The 24207-nt window shown below is 33.5% G+C and overlaps 4 protein-coding genes and 1 non-coding gene across 7 annotated transcripts; 4 read left to right on the forward strand and 1 right to left on the reverse strand.

The window, feature by feature from the left end:
• Nucleotides 1-4655: 4655 nt before the first annotated feature.
• On the forward strand, nt 4656-9813 carry LOC115712975 (histone-lysine N-methyltransferase SUVR4). 3 transcript variants are annotated; one of them, XM_030641423.2, is made up of 11 exons: nt 4657-4826; nt 5316-5560; nt 5647-5745; nt 5842-6082; nt 6209-6408; nt 6613-7404; nt 7488-7750; nt 7894-7960; nt 8050-8100; nt 8246-8342; nt 9405-9813. In XM_030641423.2, the coding sequence occupies exons 2-11, from the start codon at nt 5345-5347 to the stop codon at nt 9431-9433; spliced, it is 2055 nt and encodes a 684-aa protein (XP_030497283.1). In that variant the 5' UTR covers nt 4657-4826; nt 5316-5344; the 3' UTR covers nt 9434-9813. The 3 variants fall into 3 exon arrangements, with proteins under 3 accessions (XP_030497281.1, XP_030497283.1, XP_030497284.1); XM_030641421.2 differs by having other exon boundaries at nt 4656-4826; nt 6209-7404; XM_030641424.2 differs by lacking the exons at nt 4657-4826; nt 5316-5560 and having other exon boundaries at nt 5839-6082; nt 6209-7404.
• A 1213-nt stretch (nt 9814-11026) lies between these two features.
• LOC115713657 (uncharacterized) lies at nt 11027-13448 on the forward strand. Its single transcript, XM_061114060.1, has 4 exons — nt 11027-11605; nt 11665-12082; nt 12164-12505; nt 12616-13448. The coding sequence occupies exons 1-4, from the start codon at nt 11027-11029 to the stop codon at nt 13446-13448; spliced, it is 2172 nt and encodes a 723-aa protein (XP_060970043.1).
• A 4453-nt stretch (nt 13449-17901) lies between these two features.
• Nucleotides 17902-19504, forward strand: LOC115714529 (large ribosomal subunit protein uL14x/uL14z/uL14y). The gene is made up of 3 exons (XM_030643260.2): nt 17902-18277; nt 18731-18772; nt 19250-19504. The coding sequence occupies exons 1-3, from the start codon at nt 17980-17982 to the stop codon at nt 19330-19332; spliced, it is 423 nt and encodes a 140-aa protein (XP_030499120.1). The 5' UTR covers nt 17902-17979; the 3' UTR covers nt 19333-19504.
• LOC115715483 (small nucleolar RNA snoR137) lies at nt 18349-18500 on the forward strand. The gene has a single exon (XR_004011352.1). It is a non-coding gene; the product is annotated as a small nucleolar RNA snoR137 (small nucleolar RNA).
• Nucleotides 19505-21072: 1568 nt separating the features above from the next.
• On the reverse strand, nt 21073-22061 carry LOC115715192 (nicotinamidase 2). Its single transcript, XM_030644022.2, has one exon. It carries the CDS (start codon nt 21897-21899, stop codon nt 21225-21227), a length of 675 nt encoding a protein of 224 aa, XP_030499882.2. The 5' UTR covers nt 21900-22061; the 3' UTR covers nt 21073-21224.
• Nucleotides 22062-24207: the final 2146 nt, after the last annotated feature.

Here is a 24207-nt window from a genome sequence, read left to right on the forward strand (position 1 = left end):
AGGAAAAAATGTGAGATAATGATGATGAGGTTACAACTTTAAAGATTAATGTATTAGTTTTTGTTGTCTTTATCTAGTTTCAAATACTTGTTTTATTATGTTTATATTTTTTTGATGTATTTAGTTAGAAGAATTGCTCAACCTTAAATGATCTATGTGTCTCATTTTTTTTTTCTGTTTTTAATTAATTATTTTTTAGCTTTAATTTAGTTATTATACGATTCTTATTCTAAGGTTATTAAGTTTTTTTAAAAAAAACTAGAATATTAGGTTAAGTCTTACATTTATCAATTGTATTTGAGTTTTAATTAGAAATGTTTTAGTTGCATATTTATTAAATTTTATAAATTATGTTATTTTTTAGTTGTCATATTGTTGTTTTAATGTTGTTCATCAGTACATGAAATACTTGCAGTATTGTATAACTAGTAATCGTATTTTATTTGGTTCATTATTTTATTATTTTTGTCATCCTAATATTTTTAGGTGCGTGATAAGACCTCTGACGTTGTTGACAAGTTGAAGCTTCCAAAGAAAAATATTGTCAAGGTTTATAATTTGCTTTTTTGATTTGTCTTGTTTGAAATGTTCTCTGATTGTGGTTCATTCATTTGAAAAAGAAATCATACCAGAAAGTTGTTTTATAGTTTGTTTAATGTTGTTTTAACTGCTGCAGGACTTGATTTCTAGTGATGATGAACTTCAAAGTTGATCAGAATAGACTTATTGTTCATTTCTATTCCTTTGGTAGAATGAAGTCATGAGTTGCAAACATTGAAAGTATACAAGAAAATGTTTCAAAGTCTTTTAACAAAGTTGAAGCTACTCTACATGAATTAATAATTGAGCTATTTGGTTTTGGTTATGTATGTGCTGAAGAGCAATATTTTTTAAGAAACTTTGTTTTTATAATTTTTTAAATATTTTTCTATTTAATTTCACATGTATCTTGCATAGGATATTGAAAATTATAATTTTTTTTTATTTGTTTATATTTTTTAGTACAATGAGAAACAACTATTATTATATTTTTAATTTCTACATCAAGTATTGGTATAATATTTTTTTTTTTTAAAAAAATAATAGTTGTTAGTAGCTTTTTAAAATTGTTAACAACCATTTAACAACGATATAAAAATATAAAAACAACTGTATATATAATTTAAAGAATCTACAAATTTTAATAACTGAAACTCAACGTACAAACAACGTGAAAACAACATGCTCAAAAAGCAACAAAATCAAACAACGTATTTACAACTTTAAAATAACGGTAAAATAACGAACAATGTTATTACTAAATATAAGTAATTTTTCTTCATATTTACATTCTCTTCCTATCAATCCCCCCACTTTATTGAAAATCAATATAATGTGTGATCTCTTATTATTTTACATGTCTTAATGTAAGAGATAAGATACATTTTTATTTTGACATGTAAAATTCTATTTTTTTACTTGTTGAACAACTAGTGTAGTGTATAGTAATTCATAACAAATTTTAAAATAACAGGAAAATAACTTGATTTTATGTAATATTTTCATGTTGCAAAAACAACAAAAAAAAAAAAACTTCACAATAATATGAAAACAACTTAATTATTCTTTTGTAGATATTGTGTAGTTTTTGTTGCTTTCGACCAAAACAATATCGATTGATGAACAAATAATTATAGCAAACACACAAAACAACTACTAATGTTGTTATTGCATCAGTATGCATAAATTTTCTACATATTTGCAATATCTTCTTGTCACATTCAGTTATATTTGTGTTATTATTGTATTGCCTGTACATTTAACTTTTAATTTTGGGAAGATGAAAAAACAACGTAAATAAAACTTAAAAACAACGTAAACGCAACATATTTTTATATTGAAATTTTAACACACACTCACTGTTCTTTTTATATTTCCCAGAAATTAAATACAGTAGCAGTTTTCTTCCAGATTTTTGAAAATCATAAAAAATAGTAAAAATATATGTAAATCAACCAAACAACAACAAATAATTATCATAATAATTAAGCAAACACATTAAACAACATCAATTTTTTTATTAAAAAAAATTAGATTTGTTTTTTTTGAGTGAAAACCCAAAATGTGTGGGTATGAAAATCCAAGGAGATCTTCCTCAATCGTTGATATTCAATGATTTCACTAGATCTCCTCCTCGATTGTTGATCCTTTCTCGTCGGCTTCATGGAGATCTCCCTACGGTGATCCGACTGCCATGGCAGAATATCGAAGAAAAGCTTATCGCCGGCGTTAATGGAGATCAACCCAAAGTTCCTAGTGGGCATTCATGGAGGAGATCACAAAAAACTTTTACATCTTTGGTGGCTGTTAATTTCAGATCTCCATCACTTGATTGTTTGGGTGGAGTGTTGCCTCTAATGAAGAACAACTCACTTTATTTTGCTCTTTTAAGAAGGAGAAGTTTTTTGGGGAAGAAAACTCCCGTATTTTTGAAAAAAAAAACTTTAGTTTTTCTAATTTGGTTTGTTTTCTCTTATAGTAATAAAAATGTAAAATTTGACCCTAATAAGGTTATATATGAAAAAATCCCTTCCAATAAACTCTTGATTATTATTGATCTCATTAATAAAATAATCAGGCTTATTATTTCTATTTTTATTCTACTATAAATATGAAATTGGACTATTTGACAATATAGAATTATGTTTACATAATTATTTAATAGTCCATTGTTATAATCAATATAAGTAGTTCGTCATTCAATTATTAGTTCACAATTAGAGTTGGTCCAAATTATTATTTTACCATTATAATTTGGCTAATTAGGATTTTTTCACCCATACACTTTAACATGTACTAAATTATGCCCCTGAACTTTTCTAGCTGTTAAAAATTATTTATGAACTATTGAGATTGTTGAATTTAAGGATTTTTATCTAATTTTACTACTTCAGTGATTGTTTATGTACTAAATCATGCTCCCCAAATTTTAATATCTATCAAATCATGTCCCTCGAATTTTGACATGTACTAAATCATGCTCCTTGAACTTTTATATATGTTAGACTTTTTTTACTAAAATTGGACAAAAATCCTTAAATCTAACAATTTCAATAGTTTAGGGGAGATTTTTAACGACCTTAAAAGTTTAGGAGGCATAATTTGATACATATTAAAATTCGGGGGCGAAAATTCTAATTAGCCTTCAAATTATACATCAATTCAACGTAAAAAGTCAATCTACAGTTTTCTATATTTAAATCCAATTGTACTCATTCCTAAAATTTTCGATTCCATTAGAGTATAACATATTTCTAGCATTATGTAAATATTTATATATAGTTATTTATGTAAATATTTAGGCCAATTTTGCAAAGAAAATATCCAGCATTATGTCTAAGTGTCCCTTTTTGAGGCTTGGATTAACCATCTCATACTTCAACTTATTTATTTATTTTTTAAAGTTAATATATAGATATTGACACACCAGTAACTAGTTAATACTTTTTTTGGCTGAATCTTAACTAATTAATACTTGCTATATACTATTGTATAAAAAATCAAGGTTATGATTTTTCTAAATCACCTTTATATGGTGAGTTTTTTGTGCCCTTACATGAGAATTTCTTCCAAAATTTTGAAATAAGATTTCAGAAATAACTTATACTAATATTTCCGTTCAAATCCAATGATCTAGAATCTGAACTTTATTTATTTGTGTCATATTTAAGAAAATAACAAAGTTTATAGTGACCAACTTTAAAAATTTGTCTCTAATAAAATCATTGAAGTTACACCTCCTACAAACTTAAAATTTCGTTTCCATAAAAATCTTCAAATCTATTTTTCATACTGTAAATTATTTGAAGTTTTTAAAAAAATTATTTGAAGTTTTTAAAAAATTTACTAAGACGATGACGTAAATTATAACGAAAACTCTTATGAAAAAAATTAAATTATATTTTTTTAAACATGAAAATTAACTAAAAAATTATAATAATATGAGATTGACGGTAATACTAAGGTGCTGTTTGGTAATACTTTTGTTTTTTAATTTTTTAATCACAAAATGAAAGTAAAATTTTTGTTTTTAAAAAATTTACTTTTGAAAAACAAAAATGCGTTTTGTAACCACTTTTGTTTTTCAATTTTAAAAACAGAAAACAAAAGTGTGTTCTGTAAAGTTCATTTTTATTTTTAGTTTTTAATTTTATTTAAGTCGGGTCTAGGTCCGGGGTCGGATTCGAGTTCAAGTCAAAAGCTGGGTTCAACGCCAGGACCGTTGGGAGGGGATTTGGGTCCAGGTCTGGTCGTAATTCAAAGATTGATTAAGAAAAAAAAACTGTTTAAAAAAATATTGAAAGTGATTTTTTTTATTTTTAAAATTTTGATTTCTAATAATTATAAAATTGAAAAGTAAGAACTGTTTTATATAACATGTTTTTGAAAAATATTTTTACCTTTCTACTTTTAAAAACAAAAAACAACCTAAACTATTTTTTTTTCTTTTTCTTTTTTTATGACACCCAATACTAGTATCTACTATTTATATATACTAGTACCGTAATACTTATTCTAACCCAAACCCAAAAACCCGACCCGACGCGTGCCAGCTACACTTTCTATGCCCTCTCTTTTTCCTTTTATAAACTAAGTCGCGTGCCCCCACGCGCCACCACTAACCCCTACTCTACTCTCTACTCCACTTTCTCTCATATAACAGTTCGAGCTCACTCTCTCTCTCTCTCTCTCTCTCTATTTATGATCTCATCTTCATCCGTGTCCGAATCTCAAGCTTCGATTCTGAACAAAACAAAGGGAAGGTCACTCAACATAGTCAATTTCAGGTTAGTTTTCTCCTTTGACCCCATACACATGCAAATACAAAGCGTTTTCATTTTTAGTGCCGTTGATTTTTGAAAATTCTAGGGTTTTTGATGTTATACTCATTTTGTCAGATTTTTTTAAGTACATTTCCCTCGTTTCCCAATTCTTCGTACAAATATTGTTTAAAAAACGTATTTTTATTTGATTTTGGCTACTTGGGTTTTGAGGTTTTGAGAATGTGGTTTAAATTTTTTTCAGTTGGGTTATTTTTGTTCTCTGAGAAAAAGAAAAGGGTTTTGTTCTTAACACTTGTTTTTGATCGTTTGAGGTTTTAGTTTGGTTTCTGAGAATATAGGGTTTTCTTTTTCAAGGGTTTAGAGAATCGATCTACCTATTTATTTTTTGGTATTTTCTGATATGTTTGTAACAATTCTTTGTACTTCTTTTACTGAGATTTGACCACAGGATTAGCATTGACTTTGTTGTAATCGATATCTATAAATATACAGGTATCTTTTGATATTGAGAGCAAACTCTAATGGCTCCGAATCCAAGAGTTGTTAATGCTTTCCGAGCTATGAAGGGTCTAGGTATTGAAGAAGGAAAGGTCAAAAGAGTTTTGAAAAAGCTTTTAAAATTGTATGACAAGAATTGGGAACTCATTGAAGAAGAGAACTATAGAGCTTTAGCTGATGCTATATTTGAAGAAGATGATACCATTGAGGAGGAGAAGAAAAAAGGAAGTGATCATAATGTGAGTATATTTTCTCTTTGCTCATTTTGTTTCCTATCATTTCCTGTATGTGAATATGTGTGCTTATTAGTTGGTTTTCGTATTAGCCTGGACACCAGGACGATGATATGGATGAAGAAACACTCGTAAATGAACCTGTTCGGCCCTTCAAAAGGTTAAGAAAAGGAGGGCACGAAGTGAATCAGGTTTGGAGATTTCTCTAGTTGCCAATTTTTTTTATGGAAAAGACTTGTTCTTGATGATTTTGCATAAACATAATGAAATTTTGTTTTGCATAGTAGCCAGGGAATGTGACAGAATCGCCCGTGGCTAGAGCTGAAGGTAGCTCTATTTCAACTCAGCGCGCTGTTATAAAAGACAAAGGCAAGCGGCCCATGGTTTCGGATGGTGGTTTTCACCCTATGCAGCAGCAGGTTACTACTGCTTTTCAATTGGTTATGCCTAAAGATGAGCCTTATACAGAGGACATGTTTGCTTCGGGCTTACCACAATACGAGCCTCCGATTGGGGTGCTTAATCCAAGTATATATCTCTGTCCCTCTCACTTTTCCAGGGGTGTTTAGTGTTTTGTGTTTTTCGGGTGCATATTATATTTGTTCCGTGATTTTATTAACTGCATTTACTTGTAAATTCATTTAACTTTTGCAGAGCCTTTAACAATTAGAAGCATTCCAGTGCAAAATGATGGGAGTGGTGGAGAAAATGGCAAGAAATCTTCTGAAGACCACAATAGAGAAGGGAGAACTGATGGTGTTGCGTTTTCACCAGGTGAGGTTGTAACAGACAATGAGCTTGCAACCGTCCAATCTTCTTCTAATGTAGAGGTTGCTACCTCACCCACAGGAGAGGTAAAGCTTTCTCTAAGTTGCAATTTGGCTTCGAGGAGATCCAATTTCCGCTTGCCTAATATAGATGATGTTATAAAACTGACGGAAGCTAAATGTCTGCATACATACAAAATCAATGACCCGAATTTTTCTGTCATGAAATTGTTAAGAAATATGTGCGAAAGCTTCCTCGAACTTGGAACTGATGAGACTGATGAATCACAGGATGGTACAGTAAATTTATCAACTTTAGATGTATTGAAAAGATCTCCTGCACGGAATGCTTTGGGGGCTAGTAGAGAAAATGTATCCATTTCATCGTGTACCTCAAATGGAGTTGTCAATGGTGAATGCCATATTTCTGTGGATGCTTCTCAAATTCCAATTGGAGTGCCCCTGACTAGCCTGGACGGTTATGCTGGGAAAGATAAGGACAGGGATCTGGAAGACCACAACACCACAAATAGTAAGAGTTTGGTAGTTGCTTCACCGTGTGAAATGGATCCTGGCGATCTAAGATCTCTTCATTATATTAATGACATTAGCAAAGGTGAAGAAAGAGTTAGTATTCCTTGGCTAAATGAGATAAACAGTGAATGTCCATCGTCCTTTCATTATATCTCCCAAAGCATTGTTTTTCAAAATGCTGAGATTAATATCTCTCTTTCTGGAATTGGAAATTCTAGTTGCTGTCCAAATTGCTTCGGTGATTGTCTATCAGCGGTTGAGCCCTGTATCTGTGCCCGTGAAACTGGAAGTCAATTTGCATATACAACTGCTGGTGTTGTGAAGGATGTCTTTCTTGAAGAATGTATCAATAAAACACGTGACCCTCAACAGCTCTGCACTTATTTTTGTGGAGATTGCCCACTTGAAAGATCGAAGAATGATGTTTGCTTGGAACCATGCAAAGGCCACATAAAGAGAAATTTTATCAAAGAATGTTGGAGCAAATGTGGCTGCAATAAGCAGTGTGGCAACCGAATAGTGCAGCGAGGCATAACTTGCAATTTGCGGGTGAGAAGTTCTCTCTCCATTTCCCACTTTTTTTTTTGGTTCATATTTTTCTCAGCTGAAGCATTAATTAAAATTGGTCACAGGTGTTTTTCACTTCCGAGGGAAAAGGATGGGGTTTACAAACACTGGAGGACTTGCCAGAAGGCACGTTTGTGTGTGAGTATGTTGGAGAAATACTGACTTGCACAGAGTTATACAAGAGGAACATGCATGACAAAAGTAGAAAAGACACATATCTTGCTCTGCTTGATGCCGACTGGGATGCTAGTGGAGCATTGAAAAATGAAAAAGCTCTGTGTTTGGACGCAACACATTATGGAAATATTGCTAGGTTTATTAACCACAGGTAGTTCTTTCATGAAGTTTCTTCCTGTTATTTTAATCATGCAATTGCCTGTGATGTATAGTTGCTAGGTTTATTATCCAAGTCTTGTGCTTTTATTTATCCATTAATGTTTTCTTTTTCTTTTTGTATCTGAATATTGCTAGATGTTTTGATGCAAACTTGATTGAGATCCCGGTTGAAGTGGAGACCCCCGACCATCGCTACTACCGTGTATGTAATATCCTATTATGCCTTCTGTTGGGACTCAGTTCATTAGTCTGTTTTATTCACTATATGAAATGATTTGTTCTGTTGGGCAGCTGGCTTTCTTCACTGCGAGAAATGTTAATGCCATGGAAGAGCTAACTTGGGTATGTAAATGTCATTTCTGTTTGCTCTAGTTATTTGGTGCTTAAAAAAATACATAATTTCACTATCTTTTCTTCTTGAGATTGCACTTAATTAGAATAAAGTACACTAATTCGTCCATGTTTAACCCTGTCCATATAACTGCAGGATTATGGGATTGACTTTGATGACCTCGATCATCCTATTAAGCCATTCGAGTGTCGATGTAGCAGTAAATTCTGTAGAAACATGAAACGTCCAATCAGTAAGTATCATTTTCATGCTCACTTCAAACTCCTATTATGCAACTCGAAATTGAAAAACACGCACTTTCTCAATTTGCTTACATTTTCTTATGCTTTTATAGTTTTTAGTTATCATTATTGTGATTTTTGAGATATCTTCTGCCTTTACCAACTCAATTGCTGTATTTAAGAGACAAGTATTTCCAAATTTTGGATACCGTGGAAGTTGTTGTAGTTAATATGCCAATTTTCAAATAACGAACTTAAATGTCGTTTACCAATTATATTTCCAATATACCAATTGGGAATATAATTGGTAAATGACATTTAGGCTATGTCTTGTTGGAAGGAAGGAGAGTTGGATGAACCGACAAATAAAGAAGGATAGAGAATATGATGGATGGAGAGGATAGTAGTGTTCTTTGTTTGGTATTCTGGGTGGAGTTGAAAGGACGGAGAGAAAAATAATTGTTAAAATTAACATGTGATCATTTATATATAATTACATATTATTTTTTAAAAGGATAAATTTGACAAATATGTTTTGTCTTTATTTTTTGGGTTCCCCCATTTGAAAGGATTTTGTGTGTTTGGAGGGAGAAGTTTCCCTCCATCTCTCCTCTCCCTTCCGCTCCCCCTCTTGCCAAACGAAATAGAGGATTTCAACTCTCCCTTCATCCCTCTCCCCTCTACCAAACATAGTGTTAATCTTTTGGTATCCAAAATTTGGTAAATAAGTTGAAATTTGTTATATTCTGCTTGATAGACTCGGGTTGAGCTTTGTCTTTCTTATGCAAGAAAGAAAATCCAAAAGCTAAAGAAGATTTAGGATTCATGTGTTGTCTGGAATGATAAATTCATACTGCGTCTGCATGGCTTGCTTTCGGGCAAGCCATAGATCTGCATGTATGGTAATAGTAGTGCTATCTTTGTAATGCTTGTTCAATCCTAGACTTATATTTCAACTGGTTTATCGCTTTTGTTTATATCGTAGCTTTCTCGGTAACTTACACATTGGATTATTCTAGTTGTTTTGATTCTGTTGAGCTGCTTCTGAGGATCAATATCTTTACATTTGACAGGGTCGAAATCCTTGTCTAACACAAGATGAAGAGCTAGCGACAAACGAACGAGGCAATTGGTAGTTTTTCATTTTTTATTGGGAGCTTTTTGTTAATGATCTATGTCTGTTATTCTCCATAGACTACTAAGGAGACCTCATCTTCTTCTTCCTATGTGGGTTCATTTTGGATTAACTCTGTAGTATAGAGTTTAGGTAGTTGAAGTTGGTTGTTTGTACAGAGTTTTTTTTTTGTAGATTAGCCGTTTTAATGTGCCTGCCATGTAGGTCTTCGGGGTTGCATGCTCGGGGCGATTGTGAACAAACCACCCATCTCTTTTTTTGTATGACTTGTCCTTTTGAAGGGCTAAAAACATGTTTTGGTTGATTCTATCTAGTTCTAATAACTATGGTATAGAGTTTAGTGACAATATTATTTATTGCATTCAATTAGTAGTAAATTTGATATTGGGCGAGGGAGGATTCAAACTTGAAGTCTCGAGATAGTAACACTAGTTTATACCATGGTGACTTTATCCAAAAGACATGTTTTGAAAAGAGTTTGAATATGAAGGTTATTTTATTTTATTTATTTTGACATAAAAATTACTCGTATATGCCTATATGGTGAAAAAATAGTGTTCATTTCTTCATTATTACAACTCATAATTTATTTATTTGAAGAATCATAAGTTTTAGATGATTAAAACCAAAATAAATTTTTTTAATAATTTGATAAATGCTAAGTTTGATATGATTTATAAATAAAAAAGTGCCTAATAATCCCTTGATTGTCTAGCTAGAGCACTCATATTTCAGGAGCTAAATAACTCAAAAGGTAATAAAAAATGAAGAATTTTTTAAAGGAGGCTCCATTAATTGAGCTAATATAGTTCAAAATTTTAGGTTAGGGAAGCACTAATCATTCTTCAAATATTAACGTCTTGTCTTTTGACATGGTTGTGTTGTTCTCTCTCTAGTGTTCTGTCTTTCGTTTTGTCGTTTACTGGTTCTTGACTATAGTACGTATATGTGTCATGGCTTCAACAAGTTCTTTGATTAAGGATGTGGAAGATCAATATGCTAATATATTGATTGAAGGAGAAGATGATGGGGATACTGCATATGATTTATTTGATGATTCAGATCAAAGTGGGGAAGATCGCTGGTGCATTGTAGGGAAATTCCTAACCGAGAGGGCTATTGATTTTGATGCAATGAGGCATATGATGGCATCGTTATTCCAACCCGGACGTGGTATGTACGTTAAAGAACTCGAACCAAACCGGTATTTGTTTCAATTCTATCATGAGATTGATCTGGAAAGGGTTATTGAAGGAAGTCCTTGGACATTCAATAGTACCTGATTTGTTTTGAAAACTTGACGGGGACAAGATCCTCGTTCTGTTGTTATCTCTAAATTGGATATGTGGGTTCAAGTGCATGGATTGCAACCTGGCTTCAAAACTGAAAGAACTCTTCGTGAGTTAGGGAATTATATTGGAACCTTTGTGAAAACAGACCCAAAGAACTTCCAAGGCATATGGCGAGATTATTTGCGGGTTCGTGTTACACTCGACATCAACACTCCACTGAAGAGAAGGAAGAAGCTACGTCGTCTTTCTTCGAGGAAGGATTAAGGCTATGTTCAAGTACGAATATGTTCCTACCTTGTTTTTTGTGGAATATTGGGTCATTCGGATAGGTTGTCCTCATTGTTCGTTGTACTTTCTTGATAAAATCGTTAAGCCGTATGGGGCTGGTATGCGTGCCCAACCAAGAAGGCGGAATCACTTAATCGGATCGAAATGGCTCAGAACCGGTGAGGATGAAGACGACTCCTTCAATGGTGGTGCGACTGGTCCAGGTTCAGTGCACTCAATCAATGCTCAAGGCCAAATTTCCTCTTCAGGAGGAGTTATGTCCACCAATCAAGGAATATCAACAGGTAAATTACCTGTTATTATCTCAAATCAATTAGAAGGAGTGAATCTTGGAAAGTCAAATATCCAAGGAATTAATGTTGTGGCTGATCCTATTCACGTGGGGACTGTTATGGAAACAAGTGAGGCTTCTCCTTTGCTTGTTGTTGATACTAAAAGAAGAAGGACTAATGAAGTGGTTTCTATTGGGCCCGATGGAGTGGGCCTGCAAAATAGCGAAAATATGGATATTCTAGTGTGTGATGATGATACTGAAGAAGGCTCAAAAAATGGGCTTTTGGTGGGTACTGGTTCCCAGGCCCACCGCTCATTATGAATATACTAATTTGGAATTCTTAGGGGCTTGGGAACCCACGGGCTTTTCAATTCATTTCGGATCTTGTTATCCAGAAGAGACCCAATCTTGTTTTTCTTTGTGAAACGTTATGTCGGAAGAATTTGGTGGAAAAGCTTAGAGTGGCTATCGGTTTTGAGGGAATGATAGCTAGTGATGCTCGTGGTCATAGTGGTGGTGTTGCGTTGTTGTGGCGGTTTAGTGATGAAGTTGTTTTGTTGGGTTATTCTTTGAACTACATTGATATAAAAATAACCACGGCTAGAGAAGCACCTTGGAGGCTTACGGGGTTCTATGGTGAGCCTAATAGATCGTTTCGTGCTAGAACTTGGGATCAAATTCGTGCTTTAAAGTCTGACTCTCCTCTACCTTGGTGTGTTATTGGTGATTTGAACAATGTAACGTCTCAGGCGGATAAAAGAGGTGGGCGGCGTGCCTGATAGTTCTTAGATGGTTTTTGCAAAGTGTTGGAGGACTGTAATCTAAATGATTTGGAGCTCTCAGGTTATCCATTCACTTGGGAAAGGGGTCGTGGCTCTAATAATTGGATTGAGGTTCGCCTTGACCGTGTTCTTGCTTCACATGATTGGACTCAACGCTTTATTTCGGCCCAGCTCTTCAATCTTGAAGTGACGATATCAGACCATTGTCCTATCCTTCTCCGAACTGCTGCGATCAATCTCCACCATTCGGTTACTAATTTTCGCTTTGAAAATGCATGGCTCCGTGAGCCATTGTGCAGGCAAGTAATACTTGACAGCTGGGAAGTTTGCGTGGGGCTCACTCTAATAGACAAAATAAAATATTGTGGTGAGAAGTTGATGGTTTGGGGTCAAGACTACACGGGTAACTTTAAGAAAGTTCTTCAATTGTAAAAAGAATCCAGAAGGCTTAAATGGTGTCTTGATGAGGGCACATTGCTCGGTGTAAGCGGTGCATTCTTTCTCTTGGGGAAGTGTATACTCAGCGTGAGGTTTTTTGGCGTCAGCGTTCTAAGCAACTTTGGCTTCGTGAGGGTGATCAGAATAGCAAGTTCTTCCATGCAAAGGCAACTGCTCGTAAGAAAAATAATTCCATTAATTCTCTTTTGAATAATTCTGGTGTGTGGGTTGATTGGGAAGGGGGTCTTTCGGATGTTATTATTGATTATTTCTCTGATATATTTACTTCCACTAGCTCTAACTTTGATCCTGTGGTAAGTGGTATTCGGCCGACTATTACTAGTGTTCAGAATGACTCTCTGTTACAACAAGTTACACCTGAGGAGATTAAAAAAGCTTTGTTCCAAATGCACCCCGATAAATCACCTGGACCCGATGGAATGACACCTGGGTTCTATCAGAAGTATTGGGATGTGGTTGGTGTGGATGTTATATCTCAAGTTGTTGATTTTTTTGAGACTTGCTCTTTTCCTGCTGCTTTGAATCAAACCAATATTGTCCTCATCCCTAAGAAGAAACATGTTACCACTATGAGTGATCTAACGCCTATCTCTTTGTGCAATGTGGCTTACAAAGTTGTCTCTAAAGTGCTTGCGAATCGGCTCAAGATAGTTTTGCCGAATGTTATCTCTGAAAATCAATCTGCTTTCATCTCGGGGCGTCTGATCTCTGATAACATCATGGTTGCTTTTGAGGTTATGCATTACCTTAAGCGTAAGCGTAAAGAGAAAACGGGATTTATGGCACTAAAGTTGGATCTTAGCAAAGCTTATGATCGCATTGAATGGGGTTTCTTGAAAGCTATGATGCTTCGTATGGGTTTCCATCCATGGACGGAGGGACTTTAGCCCATGTGTGGGCTAAAGCCCTCACTCAAATATATACGTCAAGTTTTTTATATGTAAATATATACATATATTAATTCACTTTGCTCAATTTATTAAAGTCCAATTCACAAAATACTCCTCGAATATCTTAATCATGATTTATTAGCCACTCTTATTCTAATCAAACCCATTTTAAAAGTAGTCCAATACAAATAATAAAAAAAATAATACTTTATTAAAAAATAAAATAATACCATTGACAATATTTATTTTATTTTTGTCAATAGTATTATTTTATTTTGTTGAAGATGAAAATTTGAAAGATACATTTATCATTATTTTTATTAGTTTTGACTTAATATTTATTCAAGCCCTCACTCAACTAAATTTCTGGCTTCGTCACTGTTTCCATCCACGGTGGGTTGAGCTTATGATGGCCACTGTGATGCATGTGGAGTATAAAGTAGTCCATGGTGGTAGGAGTATGGGTCCTATCATTCCTACTCGTGGCATTAGACAAGGTGATCCATTGTCACCTTATCTATTCCTTCTTTGTGCTGAAGGTTTTTCTTCTTTGATTAAGCAGTTTGAAAGAAATGGCGAGTTGAAGGGCTGTAAAGTAGCCAATGGAGCTCCAACTATCTCACATATGCTATTCGCTGATGATAGCTACATTTACTGTTGTGCTACTGAGGAAGAAGCTCACAATGTCCTTAGAATGCTTAATCTGTTTGAAGTTGCTTCGGGTCAAAGGGTAAACTATGCTAAATCTTCTATCTTTTTTAGCGCTAATACTCCGATGGATTTGCGAGATAGATTGTGTAACCAGTTGGGGATGGTTGCTGCTGATGAAAATAGTTTTTACCTGGGTCTTCCTTGCACTATGGGTCGGAAAAAGACAGCCATTCTTGGCTTCCTGAAGGAAAAGATGGAGAAGAGAATACTGAGTTGGGAGGGTAAGTTTCTTTCTAAAGCTGGCCGTGAAGTCCTTTTAAAAACGGTAGCACAAGCACTCCCCAGTTATGCCATGTCTGTGTTCCTTATTCAGAAACTTGTAGTGCGCTTGAGAAACTTATGGCTAAGTATTGGTGGGGCAATTCAAAGAAAGCTAGAGGCATAAGTTGGATGAGTTGGGATCGTTTGAGCAAACACAAGAGTTCGGGAGGGATTGGTTTTAGAAACTTACATGACTATAACTTATCTCTTCTGGGCAAACAAGCTTGGCGATTACTAACTAATGATCAGTCCCTTGTTGGCCGAATATATAAGAGCAGATATTTCCCTCATGGTTCTTTTCTTACTGCTGAGATTGGCAACAATCCTAGCTTCATTTGGAGGAGTATCTTTGAAACTCAATCAATTATTGCAGCAGGGGCTCGTATTCGAATTGGAGCTAGTTCAAATGTGCCTATCCTAAACACTCCTTGGTTACCTGATCCTAATCCGTGTGTGTTGAGTACTCATCCTGCTCTTGTGGGGGCCGTGGTTAATCAATTGATGACAGCATCCCAGGATCAATGGGACGTGGAAATTCTTGCGGACCTGTTTGAGCAACGTGACCGAGATCTTATCATGCATATTCCTCTGAATTCGGGTGAAGAGAATGACATCTGGTTTTGGCAACATGAGAATTCGGGCTTTTATTCAGTCAAGAGTTGTTACCAATGGTTACAAGTGTCGAAAGGGAGATGGTCTGCTGATATGGAATCGAACCTTTGGCGTTCTTTATGGAAAACCAAAGTTCCTCCTAAAGTTATTCACTTTGTTTGGAAAGCAATCACTGGGTGTCTCCCCACTCGTACTCAACTTTATACCAAACATGTGCCTGTGCAACTTGATTGTCCTTGTTGTTCAAGAGAGGAAGAATCGATTTTCCATGTCCTGGTTACTTGTAACTTTGCTCAATCTTGCTGGAACTTGTCAAGTGTGCCTACTGGTGCTATTAGTGGGACTGCATTTGGTGAATGGATAGAGCAGCTTTTAGTTAAATGTCAGCCGGTGGTGTTTGAAGAAGCTCTTATGGTGGCATGGGCAATTTGGAAAGCAAGAAACGAACTGCTATGGAATAGAAATGTTACTAGAGCGGCTGAGGTAATTACCAGCTAACGATAACAGTGTTGAACCAATGGAAAGCTAACTGCTTTGTAATCGTTTTCCCCACTGCTTGCATCGTAAACAACACCAGCAACCACGACAATAACTGGACAGCACCAGATGCTGGTTTTTTGAAGGTGAACGTCGACGGTGCTGTCTTTTCTGCATCCGGTTCTTTTGGTGTGGGAGGCTGGCAAGTGACTCAATGACGGTGATTGAAGCGTTACGCATGCCTGAAAGCGGGGGTGTTTTCAACCCGGTTTGGTGGAGGCCATTGGTGTAAAGAAGCTTTAAGTTGGATTAAAAATAAAGGATGGGAACATGTTACTTTGAAGCGATTCTCTTGTGGTTGTTCAAGCTCTTCAAAGTAATGTGGTCATGCATTCTGTGTTTGGCTCTACTATTACATATTGTCTAAATCTTTTAAAGTCTTTGTCTCATGTTAATGTTTGTTTTGTTAAACGATCTGCTAACAACGCTGCACATTGCCTTGCTCGTGGCGCTTGTTATTAGTGAATTGTATATTTTGTTGGTAACATGTCCCTCTTCTTGTGCTTAGCTTCTGTAATGTGCGTTAGGTTGTTCTTTCTTAATGAAGTTATCTACTTTCATTCAAAAAAAAAAAAATCATTCTTCAAATATTTCATTAAAAAAATTATTCTTCAAATATTAATTTAATAATTTCTCATTCTTTTTTTAATTTCTTTTTCATTTAATTTTTTTGGTTTGTATGATAAAATATATTAAAAATTATAATATTTAAATAGTATAGAGAAAAAATAGAGAAGTTGATGTATGCTATAATATAATGTAAAAGTGTGAGGTAAAATATAAATAAAAAATAGGGTTTTAATAAAGCATTTTAAAAAATAAAGTAAAGAAATTGATGTGAGTGTTCTTATAAACTCAATAATACAAATCATAGAATCATAAGGTGGTTAAGGAGGGCAAAGATAAGCAAGATAAAGAAGTCAATTTTAATTGTTGTCATAGCAACTCTTGTTTAGGAAATATGGCGTACAAGAAACAATATTTTTTGGCAGAACTCCAATACAAATGTAGAGATTGTAATTGTAAAAGTGAAAAACATAGCAAAAAAAAAAAAAAAGAATTACATGTATATGGCCAAAAAAAGTAACCAAAAGTGAGAAAGAATGGTTTGATACCTTGTAAAGTTTTATAGATATTTAGATTCTCTTTTTTGGAGAATGTTATTATGTTGTATAAATCGTTTTTTGAGCAATACACATACTTGATTCATAAAAAAAAAAAAAATACAAATCATAAATTTATTCATAAGTAATTTTTTGAAGGTTGTGTACTCATTTGGCCCTCGTAATTTTATCTAATACAGGTTTGTTGATACTTTGTATTTTTAATAATACTTATTTGGTACGCTAAAATTTAATTATACAACTTAAATATAGTGTAATTAAATTATATTATATTATAAATAAATTGATGATTTAGTGCAAGTAGGGATGGACATCGGGTGAGTTTTACTAGGTTTTGAATTTTTGGATTCAGATGTATATAATTAATAACTCGAACCTGCCGGTTTGTGTGACCGGGTTTTTGAGTTTTTTGTGCAGGTGGGTCGGGTTCGGGTTTAACCGGGCCCGGGTGGGTTTTGACTAAGTTCGAGCTGGGGTGGTTTTTTTTTTTGAAAAATATTATTTTTATACATTTTCCATTAAAAAAAAGAGAGAAAATGAAAAGAAAGAAAATAAAAGAAAAATGATAAATTAATGTTTAGAATTAGGTTTTTTTTTTAGTTATTGTTTTTAGAAATGTATAAAAAAAATTAATATATATACACGGGTTACGAGTGGGTTTGGGTGTAACCCAATTTTTTTTTTAAATTTCAGATTAATGAAATCCGAACGCGGCCTGATGGTTAACCGGGTGTAACCCAAACTCGACCTCTATTTTTTAAAACTTGTTTTTTTTAGTTTGCTGGGTTTAGGGTCCAAATGTTCATCCCTAAGTGCAAGAGTATAGAGAAATTTTTTCCAAAATTATATTTAAAAAATAAAGGGTTTTTTTTTTTTTTCATTTTTATACTTCAAAACAATTTTTTTTTTTGTATTTTTACGAAATTCTACATTGAAACCCTTATTGCAACTAGCGCTTCAACTTAAATTGCAATAAAAATTCGTATAGAAACCCCTATTGCAACTAGAGTTGCAACCACTTTAGAAATCCAAATCGTAAATTTGAAAAAAAAGTTAAAAAAAATAGTCTATTGGATAATTTTCCAAAAATAAATTAGTAAATTAGTAAAAAATAATAATAAATAAAAATGATGTGTGTGACTTAAAAACGGCGTCGTATAGCCATTGACAAGACAAAATGAGCCCAAAACCCTAGCCCCAAATGGGCGAGTATATATAAAGAGCCACAACCTTACAAACCCTCGTTTCAGTGGAGGCGTTGGTGGAGAGCGAAGAAGGCGAAAATGTCGAAGCGAGGAAGGGGAGGATCGGCCGGAAACAAGTTCCGGATGTCGCTGGGTCTTCCCGTGGCGGCGACGGTGAACTGCGCTGACAACACAGGTGCAAAGAATCTCTACATTATCTCCGTCAAAGGGATCAAGGGACGTCTTAACCGTCTTCCTTCAGCTTGTGTCGGCGATATGGTTATGGCCACAGTTAAGAAAGGAAAGCCTGATCTTCGTAAGAAGGTTCTTCCTGCTGTCATCGTTCGTCAGCGCAAGCCATGGCGCCGAAAGGACGGTGTCTTCATGTACTTTGAAGGTATAATATAATTCCTTTTATCGTTTGTTGAACTGAGAATTAGGGTTTTGTTTTTGTATTTTGATTTTGTTGTTGCTTCCCTGAATTTAATCTGAGTGACCAAATCATGGGTTTTGGTCATTTGTTTTGAGAAGCATATATTGAGCTTTGTTAAAAGTACCAGCTTTAAACAGCATAATGGTTTTTGTCAATAGCATTGTGTTACCTGTCATCTGGTACATGATTTGATCTTTTTATTAATTGGGTTTTGGTTTCTTTGTTTGATTTCTCATTTTGAAGTGTATAAGGTTTTGAATTTTAACACTGCAATTCTTGTATCCATGTTTAATCGTATATAACTATTTTGGTGTTCTTATTAGTTGTTTTATTTAATAGTATGGTTATTAAGTCATTATGAGAATTCATTTAGTGATTCATAATTCTAATGAAATGAACTTGATATTGTGTTTGCAGATAATGCTGGTGTGATTGTCAACCCCAAGGGAGAAATGAAAGGTAATCTGATTTTCATCCTTATGCTTTTAATATTTATAATCACAGAAGCATAGCTAATCTGATAGATTCAAATAATGTTGAATGTGGCTTTCACTACATTAAAAAACTTATATTTTGATCTTTTATGGGAGATGGTGTTGTTATGTACATAATACGTACATAAGCATTATTAATTTGATCTGGTTCATATAATATTGAATGGGACTTTTATTTTTACTTGGAGAAAAAAAAGCTATTTTCTTAATTGATGGGAGATGGTAGTGTTATATATAATATACAAATGCTTTGCTAGTTTGATCAGATTTTTGTAATAGTGAATGAGACTTTCACTTGAAAAAAAAATGAAAAAAGACATTTTGATCATTGATGGGTGATGGGTTTGTTATGTAGATATTGAAACTCTGATCACTTGTAACTTCACTTTAGAGATGTTTTGAGTTTGGAATTAATAATTTTTGTTTGGTGATTGTATTGCAGGGTCTGCCATTACTGGACCAATCGGAAAAGAGTGTGCTGATCTATGGCCAAGAATTGCAAGTGCTGCCAATGCTATTGTCTAAGAAGAAAGTCTTAATTTCAGCTATAGTTCTTTATTGTGTTTTTTATTTTGTTTGCTGATTGTAGGATTTCCAATTTTGTTTAATTTTTGTTTGTTTGTTGTGGACAACCATATATTTTGGAGTAGATTATCCTTATTTATAATCTTAATTTTAGTTTGTTATTATTATTATTTTTCCTTTGTGTATTTCTCCATTTTTTCAGCTTTAGTTTTTATGTTAAGGTTCATAGTATACCACTATGAACAACATCCTATCTAAAAACGACATTAAAATGAATAAAGATAATTTGATTGTAAAGTGTCGTTTTGGATCGAAAATGTTCTCTTGAACTGTGTGACGACTTGTCGTTGCTCATGGATAATCAACATTGCAACGCTCGTATATACTCAAAAGATTTTAGGTGGCGAAATTATGGTAAATTTCCATTAATATAGGTGGCGTTTGTTAACACTTTTTTAATCAGTTTTTTGTTTTTAAAAGTAGAAAAGTGAAAATATTTTTCATAATAAACTTTTTTAATCAATTTTTTGTTTTTAAAAGTAGAAAAGTGAAAATATTTTTTAAAAACATGTTCTATAAAACTGTTTTTACTTTTTCAATTTAACAATTAGAAATCAAAATTTTAAAAACAACAAAAATCACTTTCAATATTTTTTTAAACAGTTTTTTTTTTTTAATCAATCTTTTGGATTACGACCAGACCCTCGCCACGGCCCTGGCGCTGTTTTTAAAATTGAAAAACAAAATTAGTTACAAAACGCATTTTTGTTTTTCAAAAATAAATTTTTTAAAAATGATTAAAAAATTAAAAAACAAAAGTATTACCAAACGGCACCATAGCAAATTTTTTCATTTTATTTTTTACAAAAATTATTTTTTAGTAAAATAATAAACCGTTATCTAGTAAAATTTTAAGTTTAAAATGTATAAAAAAAAAATTATTAATTTTTTTTTCATATTACATTAAGGGTGAATACCATTTTGGATCCGCGTTTTGTAAAAGTTACAAATTGGACCCTGTGTTTTGTTAAATGACAAAATGGACACTGTATTTTCTAAAATAGTAAAAATAGGCCTCTGAGCTTAATTTTTGACAACTTTTTTTTTTAATACAATCAACTTGAAGACAATGCTTAATACGAACAGATACAAAAAATGTAAACAGTTTTATCATATCACTTTTAGATCGGATTATAATTAAACTTTATTTTGACAAAAAATTAATTCAGGGTCCTATTTGTACTATTTTAGAAAATACATAGTCTATTTTATCATTTAACAAAACACAGAGTCCAATTGGTAACTTTTGTAAAACAAATGGTCCAAAATGGTATTTACCCTTACATTAAAATAAGTATTACATTAAAATGACATTTCAATATTTTAAAATGCAACTAAACAAAAAATAAAAATAAAATAAAAATTATTTCTTTTCCATTCCATTTCATTACTTTCAATCAAACACAACTTTAAATTAACACCACATTCTTGAATCACTAATACACACTTTGCTAATGGCTCTTTAGCCGTTTTAAGAAACTATATTTAAATAAAATTAAAATTATGCTCTAACTACTCTAGAAGCTGCCTAAAGGTAGGAAATGGGAGACCTCATTATGGATTTAATTATTACATTATATATTGGGTTTTTATCTCATATGGACCTTTTTCATAATTTTGTGGGTCGTATAATGCATGCATGCATGCATTGTCTTGAAAATTAAACCTTCAATTCTCTCATTTCCTTAAACATAAATCCATATAATTATTTTCAACTTATTTTCTTACATACATACATTTACATTTCTTACTATATATTTATTTTTATTTATTTATTTTTCACAATATAATACAAGCTCACATAATAATAATAATAATAATAATAAAATTATTTAATTCCCAAAAAGCCCCTCCTTCAGTCTCTCACAATCAACCAAATAAGCAAACCCATAAGCAAGATTCTTCAAAGCAGCCTCATGCAACTCTTCATTCGCCGTCGCCGTCGCATCCCTACTGAAAAAAACCCTAAACCCTCTCACAAAAGCGTCACGCGCCGTCGTCTCACAGCACAGATTAGTCATAACACCAGCAACGATCACCTCCTCCACGCGCCGCTCCCTCAGAATCTCCTCCAGCTCAGTACCCTGAAAAGCACTGTACGTGTTCTTCTCCAAAACGACATCTTCGCCGAGGCGGAGATCGGAGTCCAGATCGGGCATGAGTTCGGCTTCGGGAGTTCCGTCGAAGATTAGTTCGCCGTTCCACCACTCGGCGAGGATGGGATTGTCGTCGAGGGATTTGTGGCAGTGACGCGTGAAGATGACGGGGATGGAAGCGCGTCGGCATAGACGGATGGTTGAGAGGAGGTTGGGGAGGATTGGTTTGGCCATGGAGGAGAAGTAGTTTTGAACGTCGATTACGAGTAAGGCGGCGGATCTAGGGTTAGGGTTTCGTGTTCTGATGTCGTATTTGTTGTAGCTTGAAGATTTTGTTACAGTGGAAGCCATTGATGATAGTGGAGAATTCCAGAAACTCAAATTGAAGATGATAAGTGTAAATATATACATACTCTATATATATATATATACTAGTTGTGGATAAGACACGTGTCACCTATTTTTGTTTTTTTGTTTTTAATTATTATTTTACAAAATAATTTGATAAAGAAAACACAAGATAATTGATTAAGAAAATATTAAATTAATGATAAAAAAATGTATATTATTTGGGTTGTTAATATGTCTATTTTTGTTGATATATAAGTTTGGAAATTAGGTAGTGGAGTTCTTAAAAGGTCAATAATTTATTAAAAGTGGGCTCTGTTGAATGGGATGAGTAACTTCTTCACGATTTATTTGTTCAGAGGGATATTGATTTGATTCGTTGTATTCCGTTGTCTCCGTCTTCAGTTGAGGATGCTTGGTTTTGGATGTTGGAGACGCATAGGGATTATTCTGTCAAAAGTGCTTATCGCGCCTTACAAGTATGAAGTGGTAGGTGGAATACTCAAGACAATTTGGGTTTTTGGAGGATGTTTTTGAACTTGAAATTGCCTCCTAAGGTGAAGAATTTTCTTTGGCGAGGTCTTACTAATGGTCTCCCTACTCTTGTGTCTCTACGGTCTAAAAGGGCCCACGTGAGTGGATTGTGTCCGATGTGTAATCGGGAGGATGAGACAATTTTTCATATCATGGTTAGTTGTGCTTTTACTAAGAATTGTCTAGAAAGGATGCTGGGAGGGACGGTTGGAGGGGGTGAAGCTGCTGTGTTTGGCAGCTGGTTTGATAATGTTTGTAAGGTGCAGCTTATGGATCGTATTGAGAGGCTTGCTATGCTTCTTTTGGGAGTTTGGGGAGCTCGTAATGACTTGGTTTGGAATAATAAGGCTTTGTCGTTAGAGAGGGTGGTGAATGCTACAATTACTTACCTTGATTCTTAGAAGAGTGCTCAGTTGGAAAGTAGAGTTGTGTCGCCAATTTCTGGTCCGAATACTTCCGGGCGTGAGCAATGGGCTAAACCTTGTTTTGGTTAGATTAAAGTTAATTGTGATGCTGCTATCTTTGAGGATGACAATAGTCTTGGTTTGGGGTAGATTCCTCGGGATCATAATGGTTTATTCATGATGTGTTGGCGGTTAAAACTTATGGTCAACCCGACGCGTTTTTGGCTGAAGCTATGACGTTGAAGGAGGCGCTCAATTGGTTGAAGGGAAGGTGGGTTGAGGGGGATGTGCTTGCTGGTGTGGTTATGGAATCGGACTAGCTGCTGTTGGTGCAAGTCGTGCAACAGAAGAAGCGTTTGTTGTCTCCGGTGGGCCTTTTAATTTCGGATTTTGTTGCTCTTATGCAATCCTCTCTTTTGTTTCCTATTTCAATTAATTTTGTTAAACGGTGTGGGAACCAGACGACTAACTTTTTGACTCGTTCTTCTGGTTCTATTCCTGACTGTGTTTCCCACGAGAGTTTTGTCCCTGCTGGTTTGGAAGCTATCTTGGTAGCTGATTTGATTTAATAAAATTTAATTTTTTTTGGCTAAAAAGAAAGGTTGTTTGGGTAGATTTTATGCCTGTTTCCACATTTACAAAAAAAAAATTAATCTAATTTTTTTTTATGATTGCTTACGCTGTAATTATTTAAAACCACTTTGTAAATTTTTAGAAAATTATAAATTGTTACGATATTAAAAATAAAGTTTAAACAGTTATTTACTATGCGTATATGAAAAAATAGTTTCACGTACAACTAAATATGTAAATTTTATGTTTGATATTGTAAATTACTAGCACTTTTAAATGGTAAATACCATTTTAGACCATGTGTTTTGTAAAAGTTATAAATTAGACCTCCTGTTTTGTTAAATGACAAAATAGACCCTGTATTTTCTAAAATTGTACAAATAGGACCCTGAGCTAATTTTTTGTCAAAATAAAACTTAATAATAATAATCAGATCTAGAGATTTTATTATAAAACTGATTACAGTTTGTGTCTGTTCGTATTAGTAATTGTCTTAAAGTTGGTTATATTAAAAAATAAAATAATAAAAAATTGAACTTAGGGTCTTATTTGTACCATTTTAAAAAATATAAGATCTATTTTATCATTTAACAAAACAGAGAGTCTAATAAATAATTTTTACAAAACACATGATCAAAAATAATATTTACCCTTTATAAGTGCGAAAGAAGCTAGTTTTCCATAATCATATACATTTATTTTAATTTTTACTGTAATAAAACTTTTATATTTTCTTATTTTAATTATTATACCTCAATATATAATATATTTCATTTTAAATATATTAGGATATGTGAAAAATAGCTCATGTATCATATCTATAATTTAATATCACTTATTTTACCTTAATAATAATTAAA

The sequence above is a fragment of the Cannabis sativa genome, chromosome 4 (genome assembly GCF_029168945.1).
Source record: "Cannabis sativa cultivar Pink pepper isolate KNU-18-1 chromosome 4, ASM2916894v1, whole genome shotgun sequence".
In the NCBI taxonomy this organism is placed as follows: domain Eukaryota; kingdom Viridiplantae; phylum Streptophyta; class Magnoliopsida; order Rosales; family Cannabaceae; genus Cannabis; species Cannabis sativa.